The sequence below is a fragment of the Emys orbicularis genome, chromosome 3 (assembly GCF_028017835.1).
Source record: "Emys orbicularis isolate rEmyOrb1 chromosome 3, rEmyOrb1.hap1, whole genome shotgun sequence".
Taxonomy (NCBI): domain Eukaryota; kingdom Metazoa; phylum Chordata; order Testudines; family Emydidae; genus Emys; species Emys orbicularis.
The window spans coordinates 113,569,314-113,586,306 of NC_088685.1; the positions used below are offsets into that span (position 1 = coordinate 113,569,314).

Below are 16,993 nucleotides of genomic sequence, written 5' to 3' on the forward strand. Positions count from 1 at the left end.
TTGAGGTCAATGGCAATTGGGACAAATTACAACACAATTTTACGAAAGGTAGATCGTGCCAAACCAACCTGATCTCCTTCTTTGAGAAAGTAACAGATTTTTTAGATAAAGGAAATGCGGTGGATCTAATATACCTCGATTTCAGTAAAGCGTTTGATACGGTACCGCATGAGGAATTATTGGTTAAATTGGAAAAGATGGGGATCGATATAAAAATCCAGAGGTGGATAAAGAACTGGTTAAAGGGGAGACTGCAGCGGGTCATACTGAAAGGTGAACTGTCAGGTTGGAGGGGGGTTACCAGTGGAGATCCTCAAGGTTCGGTTTTGGGTCCGATTTTATTTAATCTATTTATTACTGACCTCGGAACCAAATGTAAGAGTGGGCTGATAAAGTTTGCGGATGACACAAAGTTGGGAGGTATTGCAAATTCGGAAAAGGATCGAGATATCCTGCAGGGAGATTTGGATGACCTTGTAAACTGGAGTAATAGTAATAGGATGAAATTTAATAGTGAGAAGTGTAAGGTGATGCATTTAGGGATGAGTAACAAGAATTTTAGTTATAAGCTGGGGACGCATTGGTTGGAAGTAACGGAAGAGGAGAAGGACCTCGGAGTCTTGGTTGACCGCAGGATGACTATGAGTCGGCAATGTGACGTGGCCGTGAAAAAAGCGAATGCGGTCTTGGGATGCATTAGGCGAGGTATTTCAAGTAGGGATAAGGAGGTGCTGGTTCCGTTGTACAAAGCACTGGTAAGACCACATTTGGAGTACTGCGTGCAGTTCTGGTCTCCCATGTTTAAAAAGGATGAACTCAAACTGGAACTGGTACAGAGAAGGGCCACTAGGATGATCCGAGGAATGGAAAACCTGTCGTATGAAAGGAGACTCGAGGAGCTCGGTTTGTTTACCTTAACCGAAAGAAGGCTGAGGGGGGATATGATTGCTCTCTTTAAGTATATCAGAGGGATAAATACCAGGGAGGGAGAGGAATTATTTCAGCTCAGTACTAATGTGGACACGAGAACAAATGGATATAAACTGGCCGTCGGGAAGTTTAGGCTTGAAATTAGACGACGGTTTCTAACCGTCAGAGGGGTGAAGTTCTGGAACAGCCTTCCGAGGGAAATAGTGGGGGCGAAAGACCTCTCTGGCTTTAAGATTAAGCTTGATACGTTTATGGAGGGGATGGTTTGATGGGATAACGTGATTTTAGTCAATAGATCAATAACGTGCCATAGTTGGTAATTAGTAACAATGGTCAATGATGGGATATTAAAAGTTACTACAGTGAACTTTTTCCGGAGGGTCTGGCTGGAGAATCTTGCCCACATGCTCGGGGTTAAGCTGATCGCCATATTTGGGGTCGGGAAGGAATTTTCCTCCAGGGTAGATTGGCAGAGGCCCTGGAGTTTTTTCGCCTTCCTCCGCAGCATGGGGCAGGGGTCGCTGGCTGAAGGATTCTCTGTGACTTGAAGTCTTTAAATCACGATTTGGGGACTTCAACATCTGAGTCAAGGGAGAGAATTATTCCAGGAGTGGGTGGGCCAGCTTTTGTGGCCTGCATCATGCGGGAGGTCAGACTAGATGATCATAATGGTCCCTTCTGACCTTAAAGTCTATGAGTCTATGAGTAAAACTTTAAAGCAGCGGTTCTCAAACTGTGGGTCAGGACCCCAAAGTGGGGGTTTTAATGGGGTCGTTAAGGGCCAGCATTAGACTTGCTGGGACCCAGGGCTGAAGCTGAAGCCCAAGCTTCACCCCCACCCAGGGCAATGGGGCTCGGGATGCAGCCCCCTCTCACCCCACCCCGGAGTGGCAGGGCTTGGCCTGTGGCCCCCTTTCCCCACACCCAGAGCAGCAGGGCTCGGGCTCCAACCCCCCCATCCCCCACCCAGGGGTCATGTAGTAACTTTATTGTCAGAAGGGGGGTTGTGGTGCAATGAAGTTTGAGAACCCCTGCTTTAGAGCCAAGTCCACTCAGTCCTACTTCTTTTTCAGCTAATCGCTCAGATAAACAAGTTTGTTTACATTTGCAGGAGATAATGCTGCCCACTTCTTGTTTACAATGTCACCTGAAAGTGAGAACAGGTGTTCATGTGGCACTGTTGTAGCCGGCATCGCAAGATATTTACGTGCCAGATGCACTAAAGATTCATATGTCCCTTCATGCTTTAACCACCATTCCAGGGGACATGCGTCCATGCTGATGACGCGTTCTGCTCAATAATGATCCAAAGCAGTACGGACCGACGCATGTTTCATTTTCATTACCTGAATCAACCTGAAGTAGGTTGATTTTCTTTTTTGGTGGTTCAGGTTCTGTTGTTTCCGCATCTGAGTGTTGCTCTTTTAAGACTTCTGAAAGCATGCTCCACATCTCATCCCGCTCAGATTTTGGAAGGCACTTCAGATTCTTAAACCTTGAGTCGAGTGCTGTAGCTATCTTTAGAAATCTCACATTGGTACCTTCTTTGTGTTTTGTCAGATCTGCAATGAAAGTGTTGTTAAATCGAACAACGTATGCTGGGTCATCATCCAAGACTGCTATAACATAAAATATATGGCAGAATGCGGGTAAAACAGAGCAGGAGACATAAAATTCTCCCCCAAGGAGTTCAGTCACAAATTTAATTAACGTATTATTTTTTTAATAGGCTTCATCAGCATGGAAATGCGTCCTCTGGAATGGTGGCCAAAGCATGAAGAGGCATATGAATGTTTAGCATATCTTGCACATGAATACCTTGCTATGCCGGATACAAAAGTGCCATGCGAATGCCTGTTCTCACTTTCATGTGACATTGTAAATAAGAAGTGGGCAGCATTATCTCCCATAAATGTAAACAAGCTTGTTTGTCTTAGCAATTGGCTGAACAAGAAGTGGGACTGAGTGGACTTCTAGGCTCTAAAATTTTACATTGTTTTGTTTTGAAGTGCAGTGATGTAACAAATAAAATCTACATTTATAAATTGCACTTTCACGATAGACTGCACTACAGGACTTGTATGAGGTGAACTGAAACATACTTTCTTTTGCTTATCATTTTTACAGTGCAAATATTTGTAATCAAAAATAATAATAGAAAGTGAGCACTGTACACTTTGTATTCTGTGTTGTAATTGAAATCAATATATTTGAAAATGTAGGAAAACATCAAAAATATTTAATAAATTGCAATTGGTATTCTGTTGTTTAACAGTGCGATTAAAACTGAGATTAATCACAATTAATTTTTTTGAGTTAATCGCATGAGTTAACTGCGATTAATCGACAGCCCCATTTATTATTTGAGTTGTGTGATTGCTCAGTTAATTACGTGATATGATTTCTCTTCCCTAATAGGATAACAACCTTTATAAATAGGAGGAAAGAATGAAGAAAGTCCTGAGGGTGATGTGTCTCTAAAGAGAAGGTATGGAGGACTTCAGGGAGGAAGACCAGAAAGGTGATAAAGAAATGCTAGGAAAGTTAAAAATTTTCCTATCCTTTTCTACACAAGAAAGAGCATGATATTTGACTGTATGTGAAACCCATATTTAAAACTAGTCAGATTCCCTAATGACTGAAGGAGAAAGATAAGCTTTATTGGCTATCTCTCAGGCTTTACTTTCAGTTTTTGGTTGTTGCATTCACACCATGTAACTGCATGTATGTGTATATCTGTACTCTTCTTCACAAAAGTTGCTGCCAACTCACTGCCTGGTTTATTTGTCTGTGTGCCAGGAGTTTCAGGGTGGTGCCATGGATGCTTTGTATTCTTCTGTCCCACAACACACTCTTTTATATGTCAGCCAGGTGAGTGGATTGAATCCACTGTTCACATCATTTGCCCACCATTAACCCCAGTAATTAATCACATGTATGTGCACAGAGGTGTTTGCAAAGGTTTCATGTAACTTTGTCCCTTTCATTGTGGTAAGTGTGTTATTGTCGTTGTCAGCAACAGAGTTTCAGGGATTCTCTACCTGTGTTGAGTATCACCACCTACGCATGTCAAATGAAGGACCACTTTCATTTTTTGTCTCTTCACCTTAATGCCAGGTGAAACTTGAACCAGGACACTTAAAGTTCAAAGTACTTGAAGTACTTTGAAGCTCCACCATGGAGCTAAAGGAAAATCTCCATTGGCTGCTGGTAGTAGTCCTGATGTGGGCCTGATTCTCTTCTCACTTACATCATTGTAAGCCAGAAATAACACCACTGAAGTCAATAAAATTACATAGGTGTAAAACCAGCATGAGAGCGGAATCAGGCCTGATAGACTTGTTAAATCTTATTGATCCCTATATAAATTTTACATTAAACTGCTGATTTGAATTTGATTACATGAATTTGAGAAAAGAAAGCGTGATGATCTTGTTACAGGTTTTAGTAAGTCTTAATTTTTTATTTGTTTAGAAAACAATCCTACAATCTGCAAGATAAGTGTAAGTGTAAGTGTAGCTCTTCTTATTAATACATTCCAGTGCATGTCTGATGCTACCAACTCCACTCACTCCCATGCCTGTTTTTGTCCCTCCCACAGGAAAATCTGCACCTTCTGCCACGCCACCCAGAACAGCCTTGCTGTCCATGTGTGCCTACCAGCTTTGGTTTCCTCCTTTTGGCTAGCATTCTGCCCCTAATCTGAATTCAGATGCTTCCTATTACCACTCCAGTCTGACAATTCTATAATACTGATTTTTAAAAAGAAAACTCTGGAAGTTAATGTAGCATGACAAATGACTGAAAACCTAACATGAAAGCATAAAATAAAACCAGTCTCCCAACATCAATTCTATCCTTGTGTTTTGACACCCAAGTATTCTTCTCACCCACCTCCATCTATACTGAATGCATCATCGTTCTATCTATACACATTGATAATAAAGTCCTTAGGGCAGGGATCCTGTCATACTTTTATGTCAGACACTAACAAGTGTCTGCTCAATTATGTTCAACAGCAGATACATTTTTAAAAATAGGTGAACCATGGTAAACCAAATGCAATTAATGCTGGCTTCTGCAATGGCAAAGAGCTGTTTTATAATGACAAGAAGTGTGTTTTTCTGGATAAATTTAGTTATACGGGGAACTGGATTTACAATTAAGCATTTTAATGAGAAATCAACAAATGGGAATGTCATTTATTCCTCTATTGTGTGAGCCCCTTTAGAGGATTATATCTTCCATGCTTATTAATAGATGTAAATTATGTTATTCCCATGAGCTGATGTCCCTATGAAATGCTTAATACTAAATCCAATTTCCTTTGTATCTAAAGGTATCTAGCAAGAAATGCCTCTTGACTGTACATGCGTCTGATGAAGTGGGTATTCACCCACAAAAGCTTATGCTCTAATATGTCTGTTAGTCTATAAGGTGCCACAAGACTCTGTCGCTTTTTACAGATCCAGACTAACGCAGCTACCCCTCTCATACTTGACTATACAAAACACCCCTTTGCCATAATATTCTCCAGAAAAACCAAATGGAAAAAAACTTGACTGCTGGTAGAGAAAGGGAAGCGAGGGTGCCTGTTTGCCGAAGGGAGGAGGATCATGGAGGAGATGAACTGTCTGGGGCAAGGCCACAGAGCATGTGAACAGGCAGGAGGGGAAAACGCTAGAGTCTTTGCTTTGACATCTTGCCCTTGTAAATCTTTGCTGCTCCGCAGCTACATCCGATCCAGTGCTGGAAGGGGGCCGAGGGGAAGAAAGGCTAGCCTGGCCCCCTGATGAGCTATCCAAGAGGCACTGGCATGTATCTGGTGCTGATGAACAGACTGGAGCCTCAGGAATGTTTTTTTAACGGTTCCGCACACCCCTCTACAAAAGGGTGCTAGTGGGCCTGGTGCAGCCATTTCACTCCAAACGCTGCCCCCCTTTTCACACAACACAAGGCAGCACCACGCATCAACAGCCCCCACGGGCCTGTTCCTGCAACGTCCCCGGCTTTATCGTCCCATCACCCAGCCCTCCGGTACCCCAGTGCGCACATGGACTGGCTCCTCGAACACACCCGCTGGTCCAAGAATAGACCCCAGTCCCCCCACCACGTTGGCACCCGGCTCTGCCCCAGTCCCTGCTCCGCCTCCTCCTGCAGCCCAGCCCCCCTTCTCCTCCAGCAGCCCCTTCCTCACAGCCCCCCACCGACTCGGGCAGCGCCGGGGGCAGACCGGCTCCCCCTGCGTGCAGGGAGCACAGGGCAGAGCTCGCCCAGGCTCATGGGGCACCACGCGGCGCAGCGCCCAGGGGCAGAGCCAGACACGCTTGCCGCGCCTGACACCGGCCGGGGAGTGGGTGGGGAGGGACTGGCGGAGGGAGGGGAGGGGAGGGGCCGGGCCGGGCCGGGCCGGGCCTGGGCTCCTCCCCCTGCCACTCACGGCTCTCCCCCCCCCCCCCCCCCCCGGGTTTTATAACGCGCCGGGATTCCGCGTCCTGTGACTCCAGTCAGGTGGTTGCGTTCCCGTCACGAGCCGGGGCGGGGCAGAAAGTTCCAAGCGGTAGAAAGTAGTTGGGCAAGAAGAAAGTTTGCAACAAGCTGCCCGCCCGTGTAGGCAGGGCCGAGCGTCCCGGCTCCCTTCCCCAGGGCTCTGCGTTGCCGAGGGCTGCGGCTGGCAGTTCCCCTGGGAGCAGCAGTTTGCGGCGGGCTCTGCTGGGCACAGGGGAGGCAGTGAGAATGGCTGGTGGAGAAGGCGGGGGCGCCAGGGTGCCTGAGTGCCGGGAGCATCTCTTCAAGGTGCTAGTGATCGGGGAGCTGGGCGTGGGCAAAACCAGCATCATCAAGCGGTACGTGCACCAGCTCTTCTCGCAGCACTACCGGGCCACCATCGGGGTGGACTTTGCCCTCAAAGTCATCCACTGGGACAGCAAGACCCTGGTGAGGCTGCAGCTCTGGGACATCGCAGGTAAGAGCACGAGGGAAGTTGCACGGACTTGAAGAGTGAGCACGTTTAGTCTCTCCCCCAGCTCTCCTGGGCCCCTTCAGGCGCTGTTGCTTTCTGGGTTGCACAAGACAGTAATAAACTAGAGAGGAAAATAGGCAACTAAGCCTGTCTTCTCCGGGCACCTCTGTGGTGAGATCATGCTTGTCTTAACCTTAATAGATAAAAACTTGTCCTACTCCGGCTTTATATTCTTCTACATCTTCACTCTGCCCTCTTGCCCTGGCCATACTGGACTTCCATTTTTCCTCTGGGCTTAGAACAATAACAAAGCTTTTAACAGCTTTTTGAAGACGTGAGAAAGAGGGCATTGCATCCTGCCAGGCTACTGTTGCATTCATTCATTGTAATTGGGACACATCTAATGTGTCTCCATGCTTTTGGTTTGGCCACAATCACTTGGGGGCTTAACAGCTGACATCAAAAGACAGTGGTAGTCTTGCTGACCACCTGATTTAGGGGAACAAAAACTGTTCTGATTTATTCCAGAATTTCAGTAGCATCGGAACTGTGACGCTCATTCAACCTTGCCATACTCATGGCCATCATTCTAAAATAGCTTTAAAATAAATGTAGCCTATTCCAAGTTAGTGCTGGAACCCCTGGTTGATTTAAAGTAACTCAAGCATGTAGTGAAGCTCAAGTTTGGAGGAAGCAGCTCTAGACTGAGGTATTCAGGTCTGCTTTGTTAACTGAAGGGCTAAGGTCAGTCTTCCTGCAACTCCTTGGACAATGCAAAAACAAAATGTCTGATTATAATACTCACTTGTATATCTGGAAAAATGCCTAGGATTTTTTTCTTGAGTTCTCCAGCAATAAAAGCCTGCTGCTGACAAACCATGTTCACAGCCTGCAATTACATACAGAGGAAAGGAATGTTGTATGAGTCAAACCTCATGCTGCACTTGGGGCACATCTGGGTTAGAGAATTAACCCAAAGTCTGTCACTCTGTCAACTCACCTTATGCTGAGGCATTAAACAGCCCACAGTGTATAAAATCACACTTTCCTCTGCTGTATTCACACTATGAGATGGATTAAAGATGCAGACACATCTCTAACCTGACATTTCTTTTTTTCAGTTAGTTTATATCTAGCCATTAGTGTCCAGCCACACAGCTGTTTTCTTTGCCCTTTCTCATCACTTTGTTTCAAGTGTCTGTCTTTCTAGATGTAAGAAATTAGACTTTAATTCAAGTGTCAGTGCTCAGTATTATGTGCTTTCCATATGAAGGATGGCTTTTAACATCCTGCTTATTGGGACAGCCTCATGACTTTCCCACTGAACTTTGTGGGTCCAAGAGAACAGTATCTGCAGTCTTATTCCAGCATAAGTCAGCAAAGCACAAACAATATAGTGCATGGTACTCTACCTATGTAGCAAACATCACTACCAGTCACAATTTCAGTACAGTTTATGGTACCTAGATTGATCTTAAAAACAGAATGTGGATTCTCTAAACCACAAAATCCTAGACATTAATGCAATATGTAGAAAGTGTTTTCATATACCTCTTTGAAGCTATTACCATATAGAGTAGTATGAATGATCCTAAATGGTGTTTTTGGAGAGTAGTTACACCATAGAGACGTTTAAGGTATTTTTGTAGAAAATGTATCCAACTCAAAAGGGCTGAAGTTGTGATACAGTTTATTGCCTTTCTGCCACTAACTCTTGATGGAAATGTGACATTCTTCATGCACAAAAATAGAAATGAAAGTTATAAAAACTATACCCCCCTCTAGCTTTCCTTGTGCAGGATTTAACACTGCACATGAATGCCTGACTTCTGCAACTGAGTTCACACTGCTATGAGAACCCTGAACTAGGACTCAATTTGGATTCAGTAGAATTGTTTGGACTTGTATCAAATATTTATGAAGAAGAAACTGTATTGAAGTTGCTGTATGGACTCTTGGAATATTAAGGATTTTGTAGTCTAACTATAAAAGTGAATACTAAACATAAGTGATTAAGCAGAATTTTAAAAAAATGAATTGTAACAAATATACATACATGTAGTATATGAGAATTGGGATGGTGAAGGAAACTATTCCAGAGTGTCAAGTACCAGCTCTTGTTCACTTACAATAAATCACCTAGGGTAAAACTTTCAAAAGTGCCTACCTGCCTTTGCCCTTTTCTTTGCACTGTAGGCTTCTAAATCATGTGGGCAATCTTGAAAATGTTACCCTTAAATGTCTTTGTGTTGTCTTAAGATCCATTTCTTGGATCTTAACCTCTTGTGCCACTCAGTCTTTCTAGCTTAATAAATATGGAGCCTCTTCATGCTATGTCAGGTTTTATCCAGCTTAGGTCAATAGTGACTAAAAGTTGCCCACTTAGCTGTGAAATAAGTTGGTGGTGCCAATCATATTGGACTGATGTCAGTGTAACAATTTAATATTATGTTGGTAGAGGCCAAAGACTGAATGGCCATGGAGAGTGGATATATTGGCAAAGAACTTGATGCCCTTGTGTTTTGGACTTTGTCTGGAGAATTGATCAGGGAACTTTCATTATGATCAGGTGGCTGTCTTGCTACTAACTTTTGCAGGTGATTGGGCAGTGGCCTTCCATCTTTAGCAATGTGTATTCCAAGGGTGGGCTAAGGTAGACTGGAAAAATGGTGAAAGAGCTTGTACTGTTGTTGCCAATGGATTAAAGAATAAAGTGCTGCTATCATTCATAAAATGAATTCCTGTACTATATTTTTTAAAGGGGGAGGGGAATAATAATCTATTGTGAGTATGTCACAGCCATTTTCTCTCACCAGTTGCCACAATTCAGCCTCATCTTTTTCATGATGAAGATGAATATGTAATTGGTGTCTTTCAGTATCAGATGGGTCCCATGTTTTAGTGGCTTTTAACCTATGTCTTGTGTTGCCCTGTGGCGGGGCCAGGCAACCCCGCCTTAGCCCAGAAGGAGTTAAGCCCCAGGGACTGACAGCGGAAGTCCCGCCTCCCTGGGCGGACTGGGCATGCTCCAAGTGCTATAGGAGTATAAAGGGAGGGAGACCGGCTCAGTCTGGGCTGGAGCCCGTAGGCGAAGGAGCTGCCGGGGAAGCTCCTGCAGCGGACCAGCCACAGCCGGTGGCTACGCCGGGAAGAGACGCCGTCCACGGCCCGCCGGCGCCCTGGCGCTTAGAGGAGACCCAGGGGCCGACCGAACTTGCCAAGCACCAAGGACCCGTCGACTCCTGGGAGACCCCAGCGGAGACTCTGGTAGGAAGGGACCCCGGGAGGGTGACAGAGTGGTACCTCCCCCCCCCCCCCCCGGTCGGAACCCCCCCGCTGAGTTGGTGAAAAAGCCTCACGCTACCCTCCGCCCGAGGGTCGCTTTTGGGGACTCTGGCCGCTAGGCCACGCTACCCTCCGCCCGAGGGTCGCTTTTGGGGACTCCGGCCGCTAGGCCACGCTACCCTCCGCCCGAGGGTCGCTTTTGGGGACTCCGGCCGCTAGGCCACGCTACCCTCCGCCCGAGGGTCGCTTTTGGGGACTCCGGCCGCTAGGCCACGCTACCCTCCGCCTGAGGGTCGCTTTTGGGGACTCTGGCCTATAGGCCCTACCGCCCGGTAGCCACGGGCTGGGTTCCAGACTCTTGCCGTTAAGCTGCGTCCCCTTGAGGCAAAGGGGACGTCATAGACTTTGGCCGCTAGGCTATACAGCCCTGGATTAAAGGGCTAGTTGACAGACGGTGGTGGATAGTCCACGCCACCCGCAACCTTAAGGGCGTGGACCGTCACATGCCCTATCATCAGAGGTGCCAGCTCTTTTGTGGAAGGTATAAATTAAGCTTGTGCTTGTTCCTGAACTCCATTCTGCTGAAACCAGTTTACTCAAGCACTTCCAGCTGGCCAGAAAAGTTGCACAAATTGACTCTCATAGGCCTCCCCACGCCTCATTTAAACACTGCAATAACATTCAAAAATCCTTTCAGCTAGTATCTGCAAGCTTATTGCTCGTAGCTGGCTATGTGGTTTTAGAATGACAGTTAACACTGTGTTAACAAGTTTATGCTGGAATTGGTTCTACAAACATCCAATATTTAGCAATAAATCTGTTTGGCCTGATCACGTAACTGGGGCCATTAGCAGGTTCAAATGGAAAATAGAGAATGTGAGAAGTTGGAATAATTTTAGTAACAAACTTACTTATAAATAACTTGGGTTCTCTTAATAAAGCCTGTCACTTTACTAAAGGGTGTGACACTGACTATCTGTGAACATGTGATCCTCATTCCCTCTAGCACCACCTATTAGCTATCTTCAAACCCTGCACAGCTGGATATAAATAATTGGGGCTGTATGTGGATGCAGGCTAAAAACTTTAGACATGGGTTAAAAAGCTCACAGTGGTGAATACTGTTTCAAGAGTCAAGTGTAACCTTTTTTTAAACAACCAAAAACAAAACTAAGGTTACACAAACATTTAAGTAACTGGAAACTCTAAACTAATACAAATGTGTTAAACTCTTCTGAACATAAGCTTATCCTTAATCCTATTGAGCTTTGGGGCCTAACAGAAAAAGTGCTGTGAAGTAGTCTAGCTAGACTCTCTAGCATACCTCATGGAAGAAAGAGGCCTTCCTCCCGGAGTTAAGTGAAGGAAAGATTAAAGTGAGGGTTCTCCTCTTAATTTGGTATTCATATAATGCATTACTATTACCATTATGGGGACACCTCTTCAACTGTGCTAGTCCATTATGGGTTCTGATTGCATTGTCACTAGATAATGACTGGTGAGGTAGTGGAATGTCCACAGAATTTAGTCATGGTCCTGAGAGAGGCTAGACCTTAATAAAATGGCACCTTTTCTTTCAATGCAGTGAGTTGCTGAAGTGATTTGGCACCAGTTCATATGTTGTGGTGGGATTTCCCCCCCCCCCCTTGGAATTCCCTAGTATAGAGATTGTAGGAGTGTTGGGACTTCTTGTTGTAGGGGTAAAGGTAACATAAGCTAGTTTCGGGGAATGGTAATTGGGTGATATCATACTAAAGCACCAGAATCTCTTGTATACATGCCTGTGTACTGAATTTAAAATAGGCTAGGCTGGAGTCTTTTTTTGAGGAGCAGTAGTCTTAGTCATGGCAGGGGAGGGAAATCAGATAGTCCTGTCACTGTAACTTTAAGGAGGAGCTGAGCAGTAATTAGTTGCATGCTGGTACAGGAAACAAAAGTCATAAAATAAGACTAAACTTTAGCCATCATGTATTAGTAGAATGCTAGAATGCCTTTGCCTCACTTTGGTACCTGATATACCTTCCAGAAAAGGTATTGGAACCAGTTTAGTTGAACTCCTGTGAAATGAGGGAGGAAACAGTAGGTAAAAATACAGAAGTGATGACTCATTCTGGTGTGCTTTCACACTGCAGAAGAAAAGGCTGCTTAATTATAGTTAAGGATTTTTTCCAAGTCTGAATTTCAATACAAAGTGAGGGATCCCTTCTTGGGTAACATACCTTATATACTATTTGAACCAAGAGCTAGAAGGGTGTGCTGCAAATGTGGCTCTATCGAGAAATTGATTTCTCTATTTGTTTAAAAATCCCTGAAGGAACAAACTTTAATGAGATATCTAAAGACTTAAAAATAAATAAACACCCTATCTTGCTCTCTGCCTAGGTATCACCATGGTGATGGAGGTCTGCAGTTCTATAAAATGGCAGAAAATAAATCTAGTTATTCCTTTCTTTATAACAGTTAATGCAAATGACCTAATCGTGCTGGTATTCTTAGTCTGTATGTTTGTATTCACATCAGAGCTCTAGGGTGAAAAGTGGAATGGGCTCGGAGAGCAATTGATTTTGCTCTATTCCAGAGTCATTAATGTCAATGCCAGATTGAAGAAAGAGTGCTATTAAAGCTTCAACAATTAAATTACTTTAGTATTTTTGGCAGAAAATCTACCCCCCCCCCCTTTAGGGCTTTCATCGTGGTAAGGAAGAATAGCTCTAAATTTTTTAGATCACTAGGATGCTTATCTAAAATTAATTGTTTCATACAAACAACAAGTAAAAGACCTGGAAATGCATGATGTAAAGATTCTATATTCTTGCACACTACTTGAGTTCTAACATGCTCAGTTTTTGCTTATAACCCCACTAACTCCAAGACTTGCACGCAGTAAGAACTCTGAACTGCTATAGCTTTTCATCTGGAGATCTCAAAGCACCTAGCTATGAGTTAGGAGAATATATCCCAATTTGTCAGTTTCCTGCACTTTTTAAAGGTGAAGTAACTTGCTCAAAATCCATGAGTCAGAGGCACTTGAAGATGCAGATTGACACCTACTGGGGTTTACAAAAGGTCTCAAGTGAGTTAGGTGCCTAACTCCTATTAAATTCCCTGGTCCCATGGGAGACAGGGAAGGAGGTGCAGGAGGGAAATCCCTGACACAGATTTACAGTGGAATATGGGGTGGGGGAAGAAATACTACAATAAGTTGAGTTGGGGGGTGGCTTCCTATCTTCCCATGTGTTGGAAGATAGAATGAAAGTCCCAATTTTTGGGGGGGGGTGTGACTGGGGTGCAGTCTCTAAGGGAGAGCACAAACCTTGTATTTGCTACTCTTCTCAGTTTTGTTGTTAACAGATCCCTCTCATCTGGTGCAGTAGATTGCTTGAGAGTTAATGAGCTCACTCTCAGCAACTGGTTTGGCTTGCTGTATCTTTAGGCTGTTGGGTTTTATTGCAGTAGAGCATAAAAGCTCTTGATAATGAATTAAACACAGGTTCCTACATAAAAGGCTTATTGTCTCTAAGCTGTATGTAAAGAATATATACAATTTAGGCTATTTCTACACTATAGCATACGTCAGCATAAGTTATATCGCTCAGGGGTCGCCCCCCTGAGTAACCTAAGTTACACATACATAAGTGCCGGAGTGGACAGTGCTATGTCTGTATGAGAGCTTCTCCCACCCATGTAGCTATCTCCGCCTCTCACGGAGGTGGTTTTATTATGCTGACCGGAGAGCTCTCTCCTGTTGGCATAGAGCATCTTCACCAGACTCGCTGCAGTGGTGCAGCTGCATGTGTAGACAAGCCTTAGTCACACTAAGCCTTTCATTTGTGGTTTAAAAAAAAAAGTGTTTTTATTTCAGTTTGGTAACTGGTTTGATTCTTCTTTGTAATATGCTCATAATTAAAACTCCCAAGCATGCAGCATTAGCTTATTACACAATGCTTTTCTTCAGTTATTATGATATCTTGTGCAGTGTACCTTCTTAAGAGATGTCTGCATTCCAAAGCAAGCCTCAAACTCTGCATTTCGTGCACTAAGAATTTCATGACTTCAGAAATGATCATGGTTGACTTGAAAATCTGTAGTTCACCTGTGTTGTGAATCATTGCCCTTGGAGATGTGTGGTGCAGTAACTCAACTGTGTACTAACAAGTTTTCCTATTTTTCCACTGGGAATGTCTTTGAGATGCAAAGAAAAATAGCTTGCTTCAGTTCATTTAGATTCTGGAAAGCATGCATTAATGTTCTGAGAACTAATAGGATGAGACATGCTGCATTTTGGTAATTTTTCATAATCTCAAATCTAAATTTAGCACATAGTTCTAAAAAGCCCTCATAACTGGAGGTAATTTACAACTCTGAAAATACTAAGTAATCTCTTCTGTGAACGATTACTAGCATGCAAAGTACAGTCAAATTATAAACAATCATTAAACAAAGGAACTTAAATATCTTGCCATAGTAGAGTTCTGTAGTTTTAATGAAGAATTGTAAGATGCCACAATTCTTTACAATTCCTTACTATATTTGAACTACCCTGCTTGTAATACCATGTGCTCTAAACAAATCAAGCATTGTGATCCTACAAAATTCAAGGATATAAAACTTAAAAACCAAAACACAACCCTGTTCTCACTTTAAATTTAAGTAATTCGGTGTGAAGGAGAAATCTCTTCTCCCTCCCCCCATCCCATAGAACAAATTCATATCTATATAGAGAGAGACAGACTTAAAAATCAGGTATCCTGTGTATTAGTCACACTGATTATGCAATATAGGACTGTTCAGTTTTCTTCATTTCAATTAACAACTAGCCTAGGTAAACAAGCACTACAGAAAAACATAGGTTGGAATGATTTAAGCTCTTGTGTGCATTGCAATATGGTTCACCAAAAGCAGTTTTCCTAGCTGGCCTTCAAGAACCATTTGCAGAATCTTGTTGCCATGGCACAATATATCTAGGATGAGATCTTCAACTAATGTCCAGTTAAACCAGTGCATTCTAGAATGGGAATTTCATAATATGATTAGGAAGCCACAAACAGTGCAGCTGCACTAGTACACCCTGCAGATCCTCTTAATTTTGTTTCACAATGCATTGCTTCATGTTTGGAAACAGTCGTTATTCAATGCAGAGGCTTTTAGGCACTGTGGGATAGGTGATTCTAGAGGCCCAGAAAACATTCTGAAGTTGCAAGGTGTTCTGTGTGTACGTAACAAAACCTTCCAATCAAAGTGTTGCTCTGGATGCTTGAAACTATTCCTAAAATAAGGCTGCAACAAGGATTCCACAATAGTTTTTTCAATTAGTGAGACATCCATTTGCAATACTAAGTGCAAAAGCCAAGCATATTAAATTCTTCCCTCTTATAGTGTAACTTTAATTACAATACAATGAAACTTAAATAGTGCTTTGCAGAGAACAGGCTGTGTAGTCCATCCGTTTCCTCCCCCCCCCCCTCCCCCTGCCCCCAGTTTTACTAGTTGGCATCAGGTACAATTATACTGAAGCTAACTGGACAAGAATTGCTTTTGTTTATATTAAGTTTATAAAGCTCAACCTTCTCCTCTAAAAGCTTAATTTAAACTCCTAGATAAAACTGCCTTAAAGGGACATTAAGTTGGGGCTGATTTACTGGCTGCCAAAATGTCAGCTTGTGATGGAAGTATTACTTATTACTCCCCAAAGATAACAAAGTAAGGGCTTGAAGCATACTACTGATGTACAGACCTGCCAGTGAATTTGCAGCTAATGATATTTTAAGTTCTGTCCTGTTGGTACTTGTGGATCAAAACCCTTCTATATGAGAAGTATTAGGGGAATTCTAGAATAAATATTAACTATTTGTCATCTGCAAAGCTTGGTGAAGACTTAATCTCAGATTTGATGAAATAGACCTTTAGTGGTCTATTAGGGTATGAATAGATGTAACTTGAAATGTGTTTTTTACATGGATACAGTTCAGTTAGGTCAAGTTGTGTACAATGATTTTATTCTCTTTAAACTGCTCAGTTTCTTTCCCTGCATCTCCCTAGAAAGGGCATCTTCATGGTATATGTTGGTTTGGCCTCTAGAAACTACAATTTCCAGACCACAAATGTCTGTTTTTCTTCTGTTCATGTCCACCTTGCCTTTTCTCTCTTTCACCCCCATCCCACCCCTTCATGAATGACCCAAGTGCTGTTCAGGTAGAGAAAGAATGAACGTTGTTTGTCACCAATACTCCTCTATCACATGGCACTTCCAAGGGTTGAATGTACTGTGTTTTGCCAACCCAGTGAGTAAGTGATAAGGAATTAGAGAGTGAAGACTGATCCCATGTTGGAGACACATACTTAGTGGACTCGTCTAAAATCATATAAGTACTTTCCTTTGGGAGGTAGCATGCATGAAAGAAGCTATATAAAATAGCTGTAGTAAATACCCTGCTCTTACAGGGCTCTTAAAATCAACCCCTTTGAATTGTAGCTGATCTTTTGGAGTGAATGGCTTCTTTTTTTTTTTTCAGATGTCTTTATACTAACCTTTTACAAAGAAATTTATTCATCTTGTGTCTGCACGTGGCATGGCGATGTAAGAAGGAAGTGGCTTACAGCTGAGGTATTCTGAATCTCTTGCTCTTAGTCATAAAAGCACAGGCATGAATCCCCTAAATTCCATGAAGCTCTGGCTGCTCACAACTCTGTGCAGTAGCTACCAAGTGCAACACTTATTGCATGAAGTAACAATTCTTGTTTTAACTAATTAAAGTTTCTGTCTTCAGAGACAGCAGCCGAACTAAGGTTGCACCAGCATAAATTCCATATCATGTA

General features: G+C 43.2%; 1 protein-coding gene across 1 annotated transcript in view; it reads left to right on the top strand.

Moving 5' to 3' along the window:
- The first annotated feature begins 6,657 nt into the window (after positions 1–6,657).
- The window catches only part of RAB32 (RAB32, member RAS oncogene family), a 53,271-nt gene continuing 42,935 nt past the window's right edge, over positions 6,658–16,993 (top strand). The window contains exon 1 of the mRNA XM_065401564.1: positions 6,658–6,895. Coding sequence (XP_065257636.1) covers positions 6,667–6,895 — 229 coding nt within the window. The 5' untranslated portion in view covers positions 6,658–6,666. The remainder of the gene's footprint in view (positions 6,896–16,993) is intronic.